This window comes from Balaenoptera borealis (assembly GCF_965194805.1).
Source record: "Balaenoptera borealis genome assembly, chromosome: 19".
In the NCBI taxonomy this organism is placed as follows: Eukaryota; Metazoa; Chordata; class Mammalia; order Artiodactyla; family Balaenopteridae; genus Balaenoptera; species Balaenoptera borealis.
Genome location: NC_138878.1, coordinates 53,849,536 through 53,872,288, shown reverse-complemented (window position 1 = coordinate 53,872,288; position 22,753 = coordinate 53,849,536). Strand labels below are relative to the sequence as shown.

The 22,753-nt window shown below is 37.7% G+C and overlaps 1 protein-coding gene across 13 annotated transcripts in view; it reads left to right on the top strand.

Moving 5' to 3' along the window:
* Positions 1 to 22,753, top strand: part of ZNF568 (zinc finger protein 568) — a 40,312-nt gene that overhangs the window by 1,747 nt on the left and 15,812 nt on the right. For 7 of the 13 annotated variants that reach the window (XM_082367349.1, XM_082367351.1, XM_082367343.1 and 4 more), the window contains 2 exons: positions 3,482 to 3,762; positions 5,282 to 5,340. In XM_082367349.1, coding sequence (XP_082223475.1) covers positions 3,747 to 3,762; positions 5,282 to 5,340 — 75 coding nt within the window. In that variant the 5' untranslated portion in view covers positions 3,482 to 3,746. The remainder of the gene's footprint in view (positions 1 to 3,481; positions 3,763 to 5,281; positions 5,341 to 22,753) is intronic. The other 6 variants (XM_082367354.1, XM_082367355.1, XM_082367344.1 and 3 more) reach the window with 3 other exon arrangements.

Here is a 22,753-nt window from a genome sequence, read left to right as displayed (position 1 = left end):
GCTCTAGGGCATGTGGGCTTCAGTAGTTTTGGCTCATGGGCTCTAGAGCTCAGGCTCAGTAGTTGTGGTGCACGGGCTTAGTTGCTCCGCGACATGTGGGATCTTCCTGGACCAGGGCTCGAACCCATGTCCCCTGCATTGTCAGCCGTATTCTTAACCACTGTGCCCCCAGCGAAGCCCTCTTATCCTTGAATTTTTAACATGCATGTTTAACAAAACCCAAACTTAAATAAGGTTTTAGAACACTTGAACTCCAAACTACCCACCCATTTCTATGTTATTCTTATCTGATATTTGGCTTTCTTCTAATTTTAATTACCCCAAATTAGTATTTATTCATTTGCTCAATATGTACAGCTGACCTTTGAACAACGTGGGGGTCCGATTCCCTCCCCACCCCTTGCAGTCAAAAATCTAAGTAGAACTTTACAGTTGGCCCTCTGTATCCTAGGTTCTGCAGCTGCAGATTCAACCAACCTCAGATCGTGTAGTAGTACTGTAGTATGTATTTACTGAAAAAAAAATCTGCGTGTAAGTGGACCCACACTGTTCAAACCCGTGTTGTTCAAGGGTACACTCTGTGTGTATTTTTTTTAATTGTGGTAAAATAGAGATAACATAACACATGACATAAAATTTGCTATCATAATATCTGTACCCCTATGTTCGTTGCAACAATATTCATAGTAGCCAAGATATGGAAACATCTATCCATTAACAGATGAATGGGTAGAGAAAATGTGGCATATATGTACACTGGAATATTATTCAACCTTAAGAAAGAAGGGAATCCTGACATTTGTGACAACATGGATGAACCTTTAGGACATTATGCTAAATGAAATAAGCCAGTTACAGGACAAATACTACATGATTCTTTTACATGAGGTATTGAAAATAATCAGACTCAAAGAAGCAGGGAGTAGAATGGTGGTTGCCAGGGGCTGGGAGAGAGGGAAATGGGGAATTGTTTTCCAATAGGTACAAAGTTTCTGTTATGTAAGATGAATAAGTTCTAGAGCCCTGTACAACATAGTACCTATATTAACAAAGTGGTACTATGCACTTTAAAATACGTTGAGAGTAGATCTCATGTTAGCTGTTCTTACTGGAAAAAAAACACAAAACACAAGGAAGTGTTTGGAGGTGATGGATATGTTTAGTACCTTGGTTATGGTATTGGTATTAACAGATATATGAATATGTCCAAACTGATCAGGACATATACACGTAGATTTGTGCAGGGTTTTTTTGTATCAGATATACCTCAATAAAGGCAAAAAAAATACACAAAAATTTTACCATCTTACCAACCATTTTTAAGTGTTCAGTGGCATTACATCCATCATGGCTGTGCCACCATCACCATCTGTTTATCCATAGAACTCTTTTTATCTTGCAAAACAGAAACTGTACCCATTAAACAATAACTCCCCATTCCTTCAGTCCCCCAGTTCCAGGCAACCACCATTCTACTTTCTGTCCCTATGAATTTGACTTTACCTCATTATGTACTCTGTGTACCAGATTGTACAGTATTTGTCCTTTTGTGACTGGTTTATTTAACTTAGCATAATGTTCTCAAGGTTCATCCATGTTAAAGCATGTGTCAGAGTTTTCTTCCTTGTTAAGGCTGAATAATATTTCATTGATTGTATATACCACATTTTGTTTATCCATTTATCTGTCAGTGGACAGTTGGATTGTTTGTTTCTTTTGACTATTCCAAATAATGCTGCTACAAACATGGGTGTACAAATACCTGTTCAAGTCCTTGCTTTCAGTTCTTTTAGGTATATATCCACAAGTGGAATTTATGGATCATATAGTAATTCTATTCTTAATTTTTTGACTGCCATACTGTTTTCCCTAGTGGCTATACCAGTTTATCAACATATTTTTTGAGCACCTACTATCAGTGGCAAAAAGACAAAAATAAATCCCTGTTTTCATGTATTTTATATGAGGAGGTGGAAAGACAATATGCATGATAAATTATATAATTTGTTAGTGATAATTGCCATTCGAAAAAAATAGAAACTGTGTGAGGGACAGTAGGAGTATATCCCAAGCATAACACTTCTCAAAATTTATTATAATTGAATGTTTTCTGTTTTATTATTTCTTTTCTGTCATTCAGAGTAAGGATTAGTCTACTCTCTTGTGTATCATTTTTTTCACCATAGATGATAAATTAATGTCATGTGACAATGTCACTGTGACATGAGTATAATTCTCATTTCAAATGACGAGCATGGGAGTTCTATGTTACAACTCTCGTTTATCTCAATTGTCAAGATAGATAGGAAATGGAGTAGCTGGACTTTTAATGCACCTCTCTTTCACACCAAATCTGGGGTTGCTGAAAATCTGAATGTTTTTTGACTCAGCTTTATATCTGTCACTGCATCAGGCCTACACCTTTATGCTTACAAAAGATATTTGAGGAGCAGATATTATGTGAACATCACTATTGTATTCACTTTGTTTCTAGACTCTTAGTGTTTCTATTGGTTCAGCCTGAGTTGCTGAGTCTTTGAGTTTTCTTCCAGACTCCTGCTGTCTCAGCATTTCTGGTCAGTGACTCCAGGGACTGTGAATTACAAGCAAGGAAGCTAATTGTTTGGGACTGTATTAATTATCTATTACTGTGTAATAAGGTACCTCAAAATTTAGTGGCTTAAACAACAATAAACATATTAAACAACAATAAACATTTATTATCTCAGTTTTTGGGGAGTGGAGAGTGACTTAGCTGGGTATTCTGGCTCAGATATTTCATTAAGTTGCAGTCAATTGCTGGCAGGGCTGCAGTCATCAGAAGGCTAATGGGGACTGGAGGATTTGCTTCCAAGATGGCTGGCAAATTGGTGTTGGCTGCGAGCACAAGCCTCTCCCTAAGGCTTGTTGAGTGTCTTCATGGCATGGTGGCTGGCTTCCTTCAAAGTGCGTGATTCAAAAATGTGCAAGACAGGCTTCCCTGGTGGCGCAGTGGTTGAGAATCTGCCTGCCAATGCAGGGGACATGGGTTCGAGCCCTGGTCTGGGAGGATCCCACATGCCACGGAGCAACTAGGCCCGTGAGCCACAATTACTGAGCCTGCGCGTCTGGAGCCTGTGCTCCGCAACGAGAGGCCGTGACAGTTAGAGGCCCGCGCACCGCGATGAAGAGTGGCCCACGCTTGCCACAACTAGAGAAAGCCCTCGCACAGAAACGAAGACCCAACACAGCCATAAATAAATTAAAAAAAAAAATGTGCAAGACAGAAACCATGATGTCTTTTATGACCTAACCTTGGAAGTCACACACTGTCATTTCTGCAATATCCTATTGGTTATACAGGTCAACTGTATTCAGTGTGGGAGGGGTATATGAAAGACATGAATACCAGAAGACAACGATCATTGGGGGCCACCTTGGAGGCTGGTTCCCATAGGGATCCAGTGAGAAGACATCAGGTAAATTGGATTTATATCATAAGCCCACAGGTCCTGGCTCCACAAAGATAAGACAGATCTGTGATGTGAGGATAAAGAACCGTGAAGAGCAGGTATCTATCGTGGAAGGAGACCTCCTGATCTGAGACCTTCCCTGGAAGCTGGGGAGTCCTGAGATAGAGTGGACCCTGGAATTGCTAGACCTGCACCCTATCTTAACCCCTCTGTTTAGAGTGGGAAAGGCCTGAATGACATCTCAACCTTCAGAGATCAGCAGTAGGCTGTGTGACAACGGAGCGTTTGACCCAGATGATGGAAAGGACAGGTGAGGTGGCTCAGAGATGGGCAGAGTTTAGGAGAGAGTCTGTAAAAAGAGTTACGAAGTTCAGTACTCCTACCAAGAAAGTTCACAAGTTATTGACCATGTTGACGTTTGTTTTTTATTTTATTCACTTGACAACTTTTTTAAAATAAATTTTTAATATAATTCCTATTTTTCTTAAATACATTTAGATTTTTTAAAAAGTACTGTTAAATATATAACTGTAAACAAAAGTTTCCTGTTCCATTCCTTCCATACCCTGGTCCCACTACCCATAGGCAATTACTTGGAACATTTTTTTCTGGATATTCTGGTATTCAGCTCTGCTTTCCTGAATAACATCCTCATACTGCTAATGTTTGAATTCAGTTTTAGATATTTCCTATTGACTTTTGACAGTAGAAATAAGGATTTATCTCTGTTTTCTATCTAACCCCTTCCTCATCACCCTCACCCCACCCCGACTCCCACCCACTCTTCTCCTTGCCCTTCTTTCTAATATGGTGTTTTGTTCGAGGTTGGAGGTTGACCAAATGTCAGGATATGTATGCATTTTCTTTTGAGCTAGTCAGTTTTCCCAGCAAGAAGTCCTAGATTGTTTGAGGAGTATAAGCCAGGACTCCTGCTTTTGGGAGGCAAAGAAAAGAAAAAAGTTGAGGGGAGCACTTCATCTTTCAATCTGACAGCTTTTACTTAATTCCCTTATTTTCTCTACATTGCTTCAACCCCACCTTGTATGTAGTTCCCTGTTTTTCAGCCCCACCCCAAACTCCTGCCTGTAGCAGTACCTAATACCTCCATTCCTGAGCCTTTCAAGTGTTCTGCCATGGTTTCCCCACCCTCACTTAAGCTTCATCTTTCTCTAAGTTAGAAACCAGTCATTTGCTCTCTATCTTTCAAAATTTTGTTGACATCTCTTATCCGCTAAAATCTTCTGTATTCTTTGTCCTTGTGAGATTGTTTCTTTTGTTTCTTTTGTTTTGGTTGTGTTTCAGAGAGAGCAGAAATAAATGCAAGTATTCAGTCTTCCATTTTTAACCTTAAGGCCCTGAAATTTTTAGGGTAAAAAATAAGTCAATTAAGTTATTTTAAAATGTCTTTAGAATTATAACTGCATTTCATTCCATCATATGAATGTTCCACAATGCCTGTAACGTGTCTCTGATTAAAGTTTTTTCCAAATTCTTTACAGTGCTTCATAAATAATTTAATCCTTAAATCTTTGTGGTATTTATTATTATGTACTTTAAAAATCTCCTATTAGGAATAAAATAGCAGGAAACTAGGGAAATAGATTCATTGGGCACCCTAGACTTAGCCCTCCAGAAATTCCCATAGAACCCTGTATGATTAAATTACAAGCCATCTATGTACATTTCAGTGTCTCTGTAGCCTGGTGGTGGTTAATATTTCTCAAAGGTCTGAGGATCATTATAGGTGATCTTATAGCTGGTGCTGAAGATTTCTCTAGTCCTTTATCTGGGGCTCTGAAGTAAACAGATTTTTATTTCTCTTTCCTCAGCTTGGTGTTCTCCAGATTCTGCCCTTTTCAAGGAAGAAGAGGATATGACCAGTTCTCTTGTACGTTGCTTTTTTTTTGTTATTAATTAATTTATTTTTGGCTGCGTTGGATCTTCGTTGCTGTGCGCGGGCTTTTTCTAGTTGCGGCGAGCGGGGGCTACTCTTCATTGCGGTGCACGGGCTTCTCATTGCAGTGGCTTCTCTTGTTGCCAAGCCCGGCCTCTAGGCGTGCGGGCTTCAGTAGTTGCAGCACACCGGCTCAGTAGTTGTAGCACATGGGCTTAGTTGCTCCGCAGCATGTGGGATCCTCCTGGACTAGGGCTGGAACCCGTCTCCCCTGCATTGGCAGGCAGATTCTTAACCACTGCACCACCATAGAAGTCCCCTCTTGTACGTTTTAAGTATTTATTTGTTTCCTGCATTATTTTACAATGCAGTTGCAATGGGTTACCTTAACATACCAGTAAGTTGGAAAAAACTAAATCAAAAATCAAGGTGAGGAAAAATACAGCTAGAAGGTCAGAACCTGGGGAAATTTGACATATGGCTATGCAGAAACAGGTCCATACAGGATTATAAAACTTGAGTTCAAATTTGAGGAACTTCCATGGCAGTCCAGTGGTTAAGACTTTCCCTTCCAATGGAGGGGGTGAGGGTTCAATTCCCTGGTCAGGGAGCTGAGACCCCACATTTCTCACAGCCCAAAAAGCAAAACATAAAACAGAAGCAATATTGTAGCAAATTTAATAAAGACTTTAAAAATGGTCCACATACAAAAAATCTTTAAAAAAAATTTTTTGAATATGATCTGGAGAAGCAAAAGCAACCTGAGACATAAAGTTCATCCCATAATTTGCACTACTTATGAGGAAAAAGCTTATAATTCAGGAAAGAAGAAAGCTTTTCATTGGCACCTAGGTCAAAAAGAAATCCAAAATAATTCCATAATTCTTAGGATTTTAAGCTCAGTTTATTAAAAGTCCTTCTTGGCCATAGATTAAAAACTAGAATTATCAGGAAGAGTAAATCGAGTACTTCTTTCAGATGATCCTCCATATATATTTCCTTCAGTTGAGACTTTTTTTTTTTTTAAAAGAATTATTTATTTATTTATTTTTGGCGTGTTGGGTCTTCGTTTCTGTGCGAGGGCTTTCTCTAATTGTGGCAAGCGGGAGACACTCTTAATCGCGGTGCGCGGGCCTCTCATTATCGCGGCCTCTCTTGTTGCAGAGCACAGGCTCCAGACGCGCAGGCTCAGTTGTTGTGGCTCACGGGCCCAGTTGCTCTGCAGCATGTGGGATCTTCCCAGACCAGGGCTCGAACCCGTGTCTCCTGCATTGGCAGGCAGATTCTCAACCACTGCGCCACCAGGAAAGCCCGAGACTTTTTAAGTTGAGCTAAAATATATACTAAAATTCTGTGGCAGAATTTTTATAGTTCTGGTATCTGTAACTCTCCACGTCTTTTTTTTATGGTCTCAAAAGATACAGTATTCTTCATCTTCTTACAAAATGACTCATTTTCCTCTGCTGTTGATTCTTTTTGTTTCCAACACTGGAATCCCTCATACTTCTGTATTTTAAATATTTTCCACTGCCTCTTTTTCCTCAGCTCATATCTTTTCCATCCTGAAACACATACACACTTCTATTGACCATATGATTCTGTGGCTTATCCAGTTATTTCTCCTTTTGGCAGAGTGGTTTTCTGGGCCTAGACAGACTTGGGTTCAAATCTTGGCTCAGTGACTTACTAAGTGCATGATTATGGGCAAGTTTCTTAATCTCTTTGGCCTTAGTTACATCATCTGTAAGTGGGGATAATAATAATACTTACCCCATAGGAATATTGGGAGGGTTAAATGCATAGTAAGTGCTCCATAAATGATAAATATTGTTAATAATTATTAGCTATATAAATCTTTCTACCTGAAAAGGTCTTTGAATGTGTTCGCTGTATTCATTGACCTACTTTTTTACTTTAACATATGAAACTGATAAGATAAAAGAGTAGATGCCTCATTTGTGTTCACAAAATTAATCCTTCTCTTCAATAAAACTACCATAAACACTGTAATAAGGCAAAACTGGAAACAGTTTTTGTAATACATATGCAGAAATATACTAGCAATTCTTGAAAACCAATAATTAAGAAAATAGAAAATTGGGTGAAGAACATGAGCAAGCAGTTGGAAAAAATGCAAGTGGCCAATAAATATTTTAAAATAAAAATGTCACAAAAAAAAAGACTATTCAGATTTGTAGATACATTTTTTAGATGTATTTTGAATTAGTGGGTAATGACCATCTTTTATGAGAGGATTCCAAATAATTAGTTCACATGTGAATTTTCCTTATAAAGTAAAAAGCTGGAGATAAGGAGTTGTGATCTACAAATAGGACACTCTATTAGCTTTCAAAAACTTCATTCAGTTCCTTTCAGACACTAGAGCCAGACATCTTGGTCTGGACTATCAAACAGAAATGGACTGCCTATGTTTCTGGGCATTCATTCTAGAATATGAATGTAAATATATTCCGTGGCAGCTTTTATTTATATTTGAATAGACTACCCAGCAGCTAGAAAAATCTTCTACAGCAATAAGTATAATAGCTTTACTGAGTACCTATTATGTGCCAGGTATATTGTGCTATAAGCTTAACATAGCTTATTTCATGTAATCATTATCAGAAGTGTGTAAGGTAGATATTATTTTAATTTTTACAGAGAAAGGAAGTGAAGCACAGAGATTAAGAAACTTACATAACTTCATGCATCTAGTGTGCAGTAAAGCCAGGATTCAAACCCATGCAACCTGACTCTAGGACCACACTCTTATGATACTGTACAAATGGAAATCCACTCATGAGTGAAGAAATGCAAATTTTGCCAATTGACTGTTCATATTATTTGTCCATTTTATGCCATTAGTCCTTTTTCTACTTGAAATTAAGGGATTTTAAGAATGCCTGCTTCAGCATTAGGATTTATGGAGATATCTTCTTCTAATTTGTCACTTATATGTTATTGTGTATCTTTTGTTGTATATAAACTTTAAATTTGGATAGTTTCATCTAACATATGATAAGTTTGTGCATACAGTAAGAATTCAGTCAAAATTAATATGCAACATTAATTTTTATTGTTGTTGTTAAACTTGGGAAACATTTATTTTTACTTTCCCATATCAGCAATCATGGATATAAGTGGTTAAATCTTGTATCTCCTCAGGAAGACATAGCACTGTTGAGTGACTATTATTACATTCCATGGAGAACTTCAGTCTTTGGTCACAGCATTAAGAGCTCCTGGTTTTGGTCTCATAAGCCCTCTTTGAAATGACATATGCAACATTAATGTTTAATGGTCTTCTTTCATGAGTTGCCAATGTTGGTATTTTATAAGATATCTTTCCTAATGTTATGTTACAGTTTCTTTTCAAAGCTTTGCTTTTCATATTTAGTCTTTGATCCAACTGGAATTCAATTTTGTAATTGGTCCAAGGTAGGAATTTACTGATAATTATATCAGTAAAATTATTTTTGCATGTAGGTGACCAGTGTTCCAATACCATTTGTTAAATAGATCTTTACTTTGTGATGCCACCTTTATAATATACATGCTTAATCGTTTCTAGACTCTTTATTCTGTTTCTTTAATCTATTTGTCTACATCTATACCAGTACTATGCTCTGTGTGTGTGTGTGTGTGTGTGTGTGTGTGTGTGTGTGTGTGTTTACATTGTCTTAACTACTTTAACTTTATAATAACCCTGTTTGCTTGGCAGGGATTTCCCCACTTCCCACTACACAAATGTTCCAGTTTTAAAAAATTTCTCAGCTACTTTGGGACCTCTGTGCTTTCATTTGAATTTTAGAATCAGTTTATCTAGCTCTAAGGAAAAAACGCTGTTGGGATTTTAATTGGAATTGCAAAGAATTGTAGACTACAGACCTTCCTGACTTACATCCTGATAAACCCATCATAACTTGAAAATAGCATAAATTGAAAATACATTTAATACACCTAACCTACCAAACATCATAGCTTAGTTTAGCCTACCTTAAATATGCTGAGAACACTTACATTAGCCTTCAATCATCTAACACAAAGCCTATTTGATAATAAAGTGTTGAATATCTCATGTGATGTATTGACTGCTGTACTGAAAATGAAAAACAGAATGGTTTAATGGGTATAGAATGGTTTTAAGGGTGTACTGGTTGTTTACCCATGTGATCACATGGCTGACTGGGAGCTATGGCTTGTTGCCGCTGCCCGGCATCACCAGAGAGTATCATACCACATAAAGCTAGCCTGAGAAAAGATCAAAACTTAAAATTCAAGGTATCTATGTTTTCTGTGTGTATCACTTTTGCACCATTGTAAAGTCGAAAATTCATAAGTTAAACTATCTTAGGTTGGGGACTGTCTGTAATTGGAGAAGAATTGAGTGAAACATTTTTTTCTGTCTATCAGAAAGATGTTTCAATTTAAGGAAATCCATTAATATAATTTATCATATTCAAAAAAATATATAATCAGCTCCATAGAGCTACTAATTTTTTTTTAAATCAGAATTTGAGATTTTTTAAAGAGGATCTATTTATAAAATAGAAGTAAAAGGACACTTCCTTAACATGATATTTTAAAAAATTATTCTACACACATACTAAGCTAAAGGCCAGAACCATGTTTCCTGCGGGAAATGATACATATTCCTACTAAAGTCAGGAACATAACCAGATTACTCATGGTACCACATTTATTTACTGTAATTCTATATGCATATAGAAAAGAAAAAAAAGATAAAAATTGGGAAGGTGCATACAAAATTATATCTAGGCGATACAATTATGTATGTGGGCAGTTGAAGAGGAAACAAGAGAATTCAATACAGTATGGAAACAAAATTAATGTACAGAAATCAACAGCATTTCTATATACAAACCACTAACCAGTTCAAAAGTAAAATGGAAGGTGGGAATTCCCTGGTGGTCCAGTGGTTAGGACTCGGTGCTTTCACTGCCATGGCCCAGGTTCATTCCCTGGTCGGGGAACTAATATCCTGCAAACCTCACGGTGCAGCCAAAAAAAATTAAAATTAAAAAATAAATACAATGGAAGAAAAATGTTAAGAGTAGAAACAAAATCCTAAAGGAAAAAAAAAATGTATCTGATGTATATGGGAGAAAGAAACCTTTAAAGCATTACTGAGACCTAAAAGGATTTGAATAAATTTTTAATACATACTTTTTTTGGAAAAGATCATCATTATTAAATCAATATAAAGTCTCTTTAATCTTGAGATTTATTGGAATCTCAAATATTCTAAATATTCTTTTTAAGGCAAGTCTATTCAAGCTGAGTGTAGAAGACATTTGAAAAATAAGTGTGTAAAATATCCAAGAAAAAATATGAAAAATGTTATGTGTTATACTCTAAGTTTTAAAAAGAAGAATATTCGGGCTTCCCTGGTGGCGCAGTGGTTGAGAATCTGCCTGCTAATGCAGGGGACACGGGTTCGAGCCCTGGTCTGGGAAGATCCCACATGCCGCGGAGCAACTAGGCCCGTGAGCCACCACTACTGAGCCTGTGCGTCTGGAGCCTGTGCTCCGCAACAAGAGAGGCTGCGATAGTGAGAGGCCCGCACACCGTGATGAAGAGTGGCCCCCGCTTGCCACAACTAGAGAAAGCCCTCGCACAGAAACGAAGACCCAACACAGCCAAAAATAAATTAATTAATTAATTAATTTAAAAAAAAAAAAGAATATTCGTTTAATGTTTGTGTGACTTTAAGGAAAAAAAAAAACTTTTACAAAAAGTTGCCGGTCAGAAAGAAAAAAGTTGCCAGTCAGCATATATACCATAGAACTAACATGTAATTACCTTTATGCCTTCACTGTAAACTTTGTTATTTTTAAAAAAAGATTTATCATATTAAGTATCATAAAAATGAAGGAGAGGAAACTGCTGTGATACCAGCAGGACCTCTGGAAATGCTAAGGCTTCCTGCCAGGGCCCAGGAGATACTCATCTTTTTCTTGGTTCTGTCTGACAGGAGGAGGAATAAAATTTAATGACACGAACTGTGAATTTGTGTTTTTTAACAATCCTCTTTGTTCCTTGCTCCTAATATGGAATTCTTGACATATGTATGTAAAGAGAGTCAGCATCTTAGGAAAATAGACTATTTGTTCTAAAGCACTGATTCATCATTTTATACAGTTAGAAATTAACCCATATTTACTTTTGTTACTTGTTTTATAATTTTTGGCAGGAGTACAATTTTTTTTTTGGTATGAAATTTATGCTAATTTACTAGTTAGTGGGAAAGATGTTTTAATGCTAATTTACTAGCACTAGTAGAAAATATATTTTCTTTGTTGTTGTTCTTCCCTAGTTTTTTTAGTGGTTCATATTCCATAGGGGTTATCTATTCCTGAAACATTTATTGAATGATTATTGGGTGCCAACCTCAGTTCTGAGTGCTTCACAGTTTTTGGTCTCATTTAGTCCTCATAACACCCCTTGGAGGAAAACGCCACTTTACAGATGAGGCTCAAATTTGGCTATTTGTCGATTTTAGTTTAAAAAAAAACTTTTTTTTGTTTTTGGCTGCGCTGTGAGGCTTGTGGGATCTTAGTTCCCAACCAGGGATTGAACCCGAGCCATGGCAGTGAAAGCGCCGAGTCCTAACCACTGGACTGGCAGGGAATTCCCACACGATTAAATTTTGAAGCCAGGATTTGAACTCATGATGTCAGACTCTACAGCCTGTTAACCAGTAAAAATATCTAAATCCAGCTCCATTTTGAGAGCCTAATTCTTTGAAAAATTTTCAATCAGGTATCTTTTCAGCTTTTCTGCTGCTTTTATGAGACCTTTATGCTCATGCAGGTTGACTATGTGGGCTTTGGGTTCTGCTTTGGGCTGCAGATCACCTGGCCCTGACTCAGGCTGTGGCATGGGCACATCTCCTCCACGTGCGTTCACTCAGGTGAAAGAACAGCAGCTTTCTGGGGCAGGGTCTTCACTTGCCTGATCACTGGAGTACATGAACCAAGTCAAGGATGTGTTTAAAAACAAAATTCAACTGATTACATTTTGAAGATCTTATTGGCTTTATTCAATGATTCATGAGTCAGGGAACATCCAATCTAGCAGATACATAGAACTCTGAGGAGCTGTACCAAGTCAAAGACCTTTATAGGCAGAAGGGAGTGGGAATAAGGAAGTTATAGTAGCAAAAAGTGGATTGGTTCTGGCCAGGTTACTTTCCTTTAGGGGATGATAGGGTCTATCAGGCAGATTACCTCACTAATGCTGATCAGGTGATTCCTGCTTGACTAGTTTAAGGTTTTATTTCTAGGAGAGGCTGAAATTGTAGGTAAGTCTCAGTTTGGTGACATGAGGCTTAGCATAAGTGACTCCATTTTGGACCTGTTGTCTTGTTTTTAACAGGTATAAGCGCGTTTCAGGCCTCTACTCACATCATGTTCACTGACATTCCTTTAGCTCTAACAAATGGCTCATTCAGGGCCCACACTGGGGGATGGGACATTAGCTAGAGACACAATATTTGTGGAATAATAATCAAGTTAATCAGTAACATTTTCTGATGGAATTATTTTTATTGGAATTTTTTTAAAACTTGAAATACATTGAAACGGTCTCACAACCTAAAAAAAACTTTGTTGACATATAAGTCACATACCATAAAATTGACACATTTAAAGTATATAATTCAATGATTTTTAGTATGAGTTGCCATTACCACAATCAATGTTAGAACATTTCATCACCCTAAAAAGGAACTCTGTACCCATGAGCTACCACTTCCCATTTCCCCCCAAGTCTCCTTTGTACTTTCTGTTTCTATGGATTTGCCTATTCTGGACATTCATATAAATGGAATCATATAATATATGGTCCTTTGTGACTGTTTTCTTTCACTCAGCATAATGTTTTCAAGGCTCATCCATTTTGTAGCTTGTATCAGTACTTTGTTTCTTTTTATTTCCAAATAGTATTCTCTTATATGAATATGACTTTTTTTATAAATGTATTTATTTATTTATATTTTATTTTTTTGGCTGTGTTGGGTCTTCGTTGTGGCAAGTGGGGGCTACTCATCGTTGTGGTGCATGGGCTTCCCATTGCAGTGGCTTCTGTTGTTGCGGAGCATGGGCTCTAGGCATGTGGGCTTCAGTAACTGTGGCACAGGGGCTCAGTAGTTGTCGCTCATGGGCTCTAGAGCTCAGGCTCAGTAGTTGCGGTGCATGGCTTAGTTGCTCCACAGCATGTGGGATCTTCCTGGACCAGGGCTCGAACCCATGTCCCCTGCATTGGCAGGCAGATTCTTAACCACTGCGCCACCAGGAAAGTCCTGAATATGACATATTTTATTTATCTTTTTATCAGTTAATGGACATTTGAATTATTTCCACTTTTTGGCTATTACAAATAATGTAGCTAAGAACATTTGTGTACAAGTTTTTATGTGGGCATATATTTTTAGTTCTCTCATTATATGTAGTGGAATTGCTAGCTTATACAGTAACTCTACATTTAACTTTTTAAGGAACTGCCCCACTATTTTACACAACAGTTGTACCATCTTACGTTTCCACCAGCAGTGGATGAGGATTCTAGTCTCTCCACATCCTCATCAACACTTATTATTATCTGTCCTTTTGATTATAACCATCTAGTGGTTGTGAAGTGATATTTCATTGTGATTTTGATTTACGTGTACCTGGTAATTAGTGATGTTGAGCATCTTTTCATGTGCTTATTGGCCATTTGTATATCTTCTTTGAAGAAATGTTTATTTAGATCCTTTGCCCATTTTTTAATTGGTTTGTCTTTTTATTATTTAATTGTAAGAGATTTTCATATATATTCTAGATATGTTTCTTATCTGGTATATGATCTGTAAATATTTTCTCCCAGCCTATGGGTTGTCTTTTCACTTTCTTGATGATGTCCTTGAAAGCACAAGATTTTTACATTTTTCTGATGTCCATTTTTATTTAATTTTCTTTTGTTGCTTGTGCTTTTGGTGTCATATCTAAAAAAACCATTGCCTATCCACAGTTACAATTTACCCTTTTTTTTCATTCGTTTTTTCCTTTCACATAGTCATAATATCTCAATTTTATTTCAACTCCAAGTTTTTTTTTTTTCCATTTGTGTTTTTGGGTTTTCTTTTATTCTGGTTCCTTGGCAATGTATATAGCTTTTAGATTAGATCTTCATTCTCCATCCTTCATGTTTGTATCATCTCTCAACATTTTCATCTCTGGTGTATGGGGCTGGGTCCTGGGCCCCCTGGTGGACAGGGTCATGTCCAGGGGTGGCTGTGGGCTCAAAGAATCTTAAGGCAGCCTGCTTGCTGGTGGATGGGTCTGTGTCCCTGCCTGGCTAATTGGTGGGCCTTAGGAGTCACAGTACTTTTGCCTACAAACTTGTGGGCAGTGTGGAGCTGAGTCCCAAGGCTAATAAGCTACAGAGAAGATTCCAAAATGGCACTTGCCAGCACCAGTGTCCATGTGGTTGAACGAACTCCCCAAAATGGCTGCTGCCAGTTTCTATGTCCCCAGGGTGAGCTCAAGTTGCATCCTGCCTCTCCAGAAGACTCTCCAAGGTCAGCAGCAGGGTCTGAACCAGGCTCCTTTCAAATTCCTGCTGCTCCCCTGAGTCCCAGAGCACATGAGATTTTGTGTGCGCCCTCTAAGAGTGGAGTCTCTGTTTCCTACAATCCTCTGGGTCACCTGAAAATAAGCCCCACTGGCCTTCAAAGCCAAATGCTCTGGGGGCTTGTCTTCCCCAGTGCAGGATCCTCAGGCTCTAGAGCCCGATGTGGGGCTCAGACCCCTTGCTCCTTGTGGAAAACCTCTGCAATTGTAATTATTCTCCCATTTGTGTGTTTCCCATCCAGGAGTATGGGTCTTGACTATACGTTGACTCTACCACTCCTACCCATCTTGTTGTGGTTCGTTCTCTTTATAGGTTTCAGTCTTTCTCATCAACAGTTTCTCTGTAAATAGCTGTAATTTTGGTGTGCCCATGAGAGGATGTGAGCTCAGGGTCTTTCTACTCCACCATCTTGAGCAGTATTTTATTCTTTCTGATGCTATTGTAAATGGGATTTGTTTTCCTTGATTTCATTTTTGGATGTTCACTGCAAATGTGTAGTTATACAATTGGGTTTTTACTATTGATCTTATATTCTGCAACCTTGCTGAAGTTGTTTATTAGTTCTAATAAAATTTTAGTGGATTTTTTATGTTTTCTGAAAATCATGTCATCTGAAAATAGAGATGGTTGTATTTTCTCCTTCCCAATCTGGATACCTTTTATTTTCTTGCCTAATTGCTCTATTTAGAACCTTCACTGCAATGTTAATAGAAGTGGTAAGAATGTACATCCTTGTCTTGTTCTTGACCATAAGGGGAAAGCATCTAGTCTTTCACATTTAGTATGATGTTAGCTGTGGGGTGTTTGTAGATGTCTTATAACACATTGAGGAAGTTCCTCTTTTTCGCTAGTTTGTTGAGTGTTTTTCTCATGAAAAGGTATTGAGCTTTTTCAAGTGCTTTTTCTGCATCTGTTGAGATGATCGTATGGATTTGTTCTTTATTCTATTGGCATCGAGTATTACATTAGTTTATTTTCAGATGTTAAATCAGTATTGCATTCCTGGGATAAATCCCACTTGGTGATGGCACATAATCCTTTATATATTTTTTTGTTTGTTTGTTTTTAAAGAGCAATTTCAGGTTCATGGCAAAGTTGAGAGGAAGGTACAGGAATTCCCCATATACCCTTTGCCCCCACACATGCATAGCCTCCCCCATTATCAGCATCCCCCATCAGAGTGGTACATTGTTATAATTGATGGACCTATACTGACACATCATAATCACCCAAAGTCTAATAGTTTACATTCAGGCTCACTCTTGGTGTTGTATAATCTATGGATTTGGACAAATGTATATACATGTGTCTGTCATTATAGTATCATACAGAGTATTTTCACTGACCTAAAAATCCTCTCTGCTCTGTCTAGTCATTGCTCTCCTCTCCTCCAGCCCCTGGTATCCACTAATCTTATTACTGTCTCTGTAGTTTTGCCTTTTCCAGAATGTCATATAGTGGAATCATACTGTATATAGCCTTTTCAAGTCAGCTTCTTTCACTTAGTTATATGCATTTAAGGTTCCTCCATGTGTTTTCCTGGTTTGATAGCACATTTCTTTTTAGCATTGAGTAATATTCCTTTATCTGGATGTACCACAATTTATTTATCCATTCACCTACTAAGGGACGTCTTGATTGCTTCCAGGTGTTGACAATTATGAATTAAAGCTGTTATAAACATCTGTGTTCCCTTTTTATATATTGTTAGATTAAATTAGTTAACATTTTGTTGAGGATTTTTACCTCTGTATTAATAAGAGATAGTGATCTGTAGTTTTCTTTTTTTTTTTTTTTTTGTCTGTGTCTGGTATATCAGGGTAATACTGGCCTCATAGAAGGAGTGTTCACTCCTCTTCTATTTTGGGAGATTTTGTGAAGTATTGGTATTAACTGTTCTTTGGTGTTTGGTAGAATTTACCAGTGAAGCCATCTAGCCCTGAGCTTTTTTTTGTGGGTAGTTTTTTGATTACTAATTGAATCTCTTTACTTGATACAGGGTTATTCAGATTTTCTTTTTTTCTGTCCTTGAGCAGTTTCATTACTTTGTGTCTTTCTAGGAATTTGTCCATTTCATCTAAATCATCTAATTTGTTACCATACTGTTTTTCATAATATTCCACTATAATCCTTTTTAATCCTGTAAGGTTAGTAGTAATGTCTCCTCTTTCATTCCTGAGTTTAATGCTTTGAGCATTCTCTCTTTTTCTTGGTCAGTCAACTTAAAGGTTTGTCAATTTTGTTGATCTTTTCAAGGAACCAATTTTTGGTCTTATTGATTCTTTCTATTATTTTTCTGTTCTCTATTTTATTGATTTTCTTTTTAAAATATTTATTTATTTATTTGGCTGTGTCAGTTCTTAGTTGCGGCACATGGGCTCTTTGTTGCGGCGCGCAGGCTCCAGAGCACGTGGACTCTGTTGTTGTGGCACATGGGCTCTAGTTGAGGCATATGGGCTCTCTAGTTGTGGTGCGCAGGCTCAGTAGTTGTGGCATGCAGGCTCATTTGCCCCGCAGCATGTGGGATCTTAGTTCCCTGACCAGGGATCGAACCCGTGTCCCCTGCATTGGAAGGTGGATTCTTAACCACTGGACCACCAGGGAAGTCCCCAGTTTTTGTATTAAAGTCTGTTTTGTCTAATATTAGTATATTCACTCCAGCACTTTTATGGTTATTCTTTGCATGATAATATCTTTTCCCGTCAATTTATTTCAACTTATTTTTACGTTTGAACCTAAAGTATGTCTCCTATAGACAGCATATAGTTTGATCTTGTTTTTCTATCCAGTCTGACAGTCTCTGCCTTTTTGATTGTTAAATCCATTTACCACTAATGTTGACACTAAATTATGTCTGTCATTTTCCTTTCTCTTCTCCATGTCTCATGTCTTTTTTTTTTTACATTAAAAAAGGCACTCCTCATGTATTTAATTTAATTAATTAATTTATTTGTTAACATCTTTATTGGAGTATAATTGCTTTACAATGGTGTGTTAGTTTCTGCTGTATAACAAAGTGAATCAGCTATATGTATACATATATCCCCATATCCCCTCCCTCTTGCGCCTCCCTCCCTCCCACCCTCCCTATCCCACCCCTCTAGGTGGTCACAAAGCACTGAGCTGATCTCCCTGTGCTATGCCACTGCTTCCCACTAGCTGTCTGTTTTACATTTGGTAGTGTGTATATGTCCATGCTACTCTCTCACTTCATCCCAGCTTACCCTTCCCCCTCCCCATGTCCTCAAGTCCATTCTCTACGTCTGAATCTTTATTCCTGTCCTGCCCCTAGGTTCATGAGAACCTTTTTTTTTTTTTTAGATTCCATATATGTGTTAGCATACAGTATTTGTTTTTCTCTTTCTGACTTACTTCACTCTGTATGACAGACTCTAGGTCCATCCACCTCACTACAAATAACTCAGTTTAGTTCCTTTTTATGGCTGAGTAATATTCCATTGTATATATGTGCCACATCTTCTTTATCCATTCATCTGTTGATGGACATTTAGGTTGCTTCCATGTCCTGGCTATTGTAAATAGTAAAATTTTTTGTTCTAATTCTTTGAGGAATGTCACTGGTATTTTGATAGGGCTTGCATTGAATCTGTAGATTGTTTTGGGTAGTATAGTCTTTTCACAATATTGATTCTTCTAATCCAAGAACATGGTATATTTCTCCATCTGTTTATGTCATCTTTGATTTCTTTCATCAGTGTCTTATGGTTTTCTGAATACAAATCTTTCACCTCCTTAGGCAGGTTTATTCCTAGGTGTTTTATTCTTTTGTTGCAATCGTGAATGGAATTTTTCCTTAATTTCTCTTTCTGATTTTTCATTGTTGGTGTATAGGAATGCCAGAGATTTCTGTGCATTAATTTTGTATCCTGCATCCTTACCAAATTCATTGATTAGTTCTAGTAGTTTTCTGGTGGCATCTTTAGGATTTTCTATGTATAGTATCATGTCATCGGCAAACAGTGACAGTTTTACTTCTTCTTTTCCAGTTTGTATTTCTTTCATTTCTTTTTCTTCTCTGATTGCTGTGGATAGGACTTCCAAAACTATGTTGAATAAGAGTGGCGAGAGTGGACATCCTTGTCTTGTTCCTGATCTTAGTGGAAATGCTTTCAGTTTTTCACCATTGAGTGTGATGCTTGCTGTGGGTTTGTCATATATGGCCTTTATTATGTTGAGGTAGGTTCCCTCTATGCCCACTCTCTGGAGAGTTTTTATCATAAATGGGTGTTGAATTTTGTCAAAAGCTTTTTCTGCATCTATTGAGATGATCATATGGTTTTTATTCCTTAATTTGTTAATGTGGTGTATCACATTGATTGATTTATGTATATTGAAGAATCCTTACATCCCTGGGATAAATCCCACTTGATCATGGCATATGGTCCTTTTAATGTGCTGTTGGATTCTGTTTGCTAATATTTTGTTGAGGATTTTTGCCTCTATGTTCATCAGTGATATTGGTCTATAATTTTCTTTTTTTGTGATATCTTTTTCTGGTTTTGGTATCAGGGTGATGGTGGCTTTGTAGAATGAATTTGGGAGTGTTCCTCCCTCTGCCATATTTGGAAGAGTTTGAGAAGGGTAGGTGTTAGCCCTTCTGTAAATGTTTGATAGAATTTGCCTGTGAAGCCATCTGGTCCTGGACTTTTGTTTGTTGGAAGATTTTTAATTACGGTTTCAATTTCATTACTTGTGATAGGTCTGTTTATATTTTCTAATTCTTCCTGGTTCAGTCTTGGAAAATTGTACCTTTCCAAGAATTTGTCCATTTCTTCGTGGTTGTCCATTTTATTGGCATATGGTTGTTTGTAGTAGTCTCTTATAATCCTTTGTATTTCTGCAGTTTCAGTTGTGATTTCTCCTTTTTCATTTCCAATTTTATTGATTTGCGTCCTCTTCCTTTTTTTCTTGATGAGTCTGGCTACGGGTTTATCAATTTTGTTTATCTTCTCAAAGAACCAGCTTTTAGTTTTATTGATCTTTGCTATTTTCTTCATTTCTATTTCATTTATTTCTGCTCTGATCTTTATGATTTCTTTCCTTCTACTGACTTTGGGTTTTGTTTGTTCTTCTTTCTCTAGTTATTTTAAGTGTAGGGTTAGATTGTTTATTTGAGATTTTTCTTGTTTCTTGAGGCGAGATTGTATTGCTATAAACTTCTCTCTTAGAACTGCTTTTGCTGCGTCCCATAGGTTTTGGGTTGCCATGTTTTCATTGTCATTTATTTCTATGTATTTTTTAATTTTTTCTTTGATTTCTTCAGTGATCTCTTGGTTATTTAGTAGTACACTGTTTAGCCTCCATGTATTTGTGTTTTTTACAGTTTTTTTTTCTGTAATTGATTTCCAGTCTCATAGTGTTGTGGTCAGAAAAGATGCTTGATACGATTTCAATTTTCTTAAATTTTCCGAGGCTTGATTTGTGACCCAAGATGTGATCTATCCTGGAGAATGTTCCATGTGCACTTGAGAAGAAAGTGTATCCTGCTACTTTTGGGTGGAATGTTCTATGAATATCAGTTAGATCTATCTGGTCGGTTGTGTCATTTAAAGCTTGTGTTTTCTTACTTATTTTCTGTTTGGATGATCTGTCCATTGGTGTAAGTGGGGTATTAAAGTCCCCTGCTATTACTGTGTTATTGTCAATTTCTCCTTTCATAGTTGTTAGCATTTGCATTATTTATTGAGGTGCTCCTATGTTGGGTGCATAAACATTTATAATTGTTATATCTTCCTCTTGGATTGATCCTTTGATCATTATGTAGTGTCCCTCCTTATCTCTTGTAACAGTCTTTATTTTAAAGTCTATTTTATCTGATATGAGTATTGCTACTCCAGCTTTCTTTTGATGTCCATTTGCATGGAGTATCTTTTTCCATCCCTTCACTTTCAGTCTGTATGTATCCCTAGGTCTGAAGTGGGTCTTTTGTAGACAGCATATGTATGGGTCTTGTTTTTGTATCCATTCAGCCAGTCTGTGTCTTTTGCTTAGGTCATGTAGTCCGTTTACATTCAAGGTTGTTATCGATATGTATGTTCCTATTACCATTTTCTTAATTGTTTTGGGGTTTTTTTTGTCGGTCTTTTTCTTCTCTTGTGTTTCCCACTTAGAGAAGTTTCTTTAGCATTTGTTGTAAACCTGGTTTGGTGGTGCTGAATTCTCTTAGCTTTTGCTTGTCTAAAAAGCTTTTGATTTCTCCATCGAATCTGAATGAGATCCTTGCTGGGTAGAGTAATCTTTGTTGTAGGTTTTTCTCTTTCATCACGTTAAGTATATCCTGCCATTCCCTTCTGGCCTGCAGAGTTTCCGCCGAAAAATCAGCTGATAACCTTATGGGGATTCCTTTGTATGTTATTTTTTGTTTTTCCCTTGCTGCTTTTAATATTTTTTCTTTGAATTTCATTTTTGTTAGTTTGATTAACATGTGTCTTGGTGTGTTTTTCCTAGGGTTTATCCCGTATGGGACTCTCTGTGCTTCCTGGACTTGGGTGACTATTCCCTTTCCCATGTGAGGGAAGTTTTCAACTATAATCTCTTCAGATATTTTCTCAGACCCTTTCTTTTTCTCTTCTTCTTCTGGGACCCCTATAATTCGAATTTTGGTGTGTTTATTGTTGTCCCAGAGGTCTCTGAGATTGTCTTCAATTCTTTTCATTCTTCTTTCTTTATTCTGCTCCTCGGCAGTTATTTCCACCATTTTGTCTTCCAGTTCACTTATTCGTTTTTCTGCCTTAGTTATTCTGTTATTGATTCCTTCTAGTGTATTTTTCACTTCAGTTATTGTGTTGTTCGTCTCTGTTTGTTCTTTAGTTCTTCTAGAGCTTTGTTAAACATTTCTTGTATTTTCTCAATCCATGCCTCCATTCTATTTCCGAGATTCTGGATCATCTTTACTCTCATTACTCTGAATTCTTTTTCAGGTAGATGGCCTATTTCCTCTTCATTTATTTGGTCTTGTAGGTTTTTACCTTGCTCCTTCATCTGTGACATATTTTTTTGCTGTCTCTTTTTTTTTTTCTTTTTTATGAGTGGGATTGTGTTCCTGTCTTACTGGTTGTGTGGCCTGAGGCTTCCAACACTGGAGTTTGTAGGCTATTGGATAGAGCTGTGTCTTGTTGCTGAGATGAGGAACTCCATGAGACCTCACTGTGTTGAGTATTCCCTGGGGTCTGAGGTTCTCTGTTAGTCCAGTGGTTCGGACTCAGAGCTCCCACTGCAGGAGCTACAGCCTGACCCCATGCTCGTGAACCAAGATCTTGCAAGCCACCTGGGGCGGCAAAAAAAAAAAAAAAAGAACAATAACAAAGTAAAAAATAAAATTAGACTGGGAAACTAACAGATGTGTTAGGAAGAATATAAAATTTAAAATATAGATGTATCAACAACTGGAAGGTACATCTGTACCACAATAATAAAAAAGAGGAGGGAAAAGAAAAAAGAAAAAGGAGGGGGGGAAAGGACTTGGCTGTGGCGGGCAGGGCCTAAGCAAGGGCAAGGTTTGGGTGGTGGGCGGCGCCACTGCTCAGGACCCACAGGCCTGGAAAAGGCCCTGGGGGCTGTGGGGGGTGAGGCTTAGGCTCAAGGAACAGAAGAGGCCCAGGCGTGTCCCCCAACCCTGGTCTCAGAGGGCAGCGGACCTCACCTGGGAGCCCAGGAGGCTTCCTGGGCTCGAGTGGGTGGGGCAAATGAACTCCTTCCTCTCCTGCTCCTCTGGTCTGGGAAGGCCCCTCCTGCCTGCCTCTCATGATCT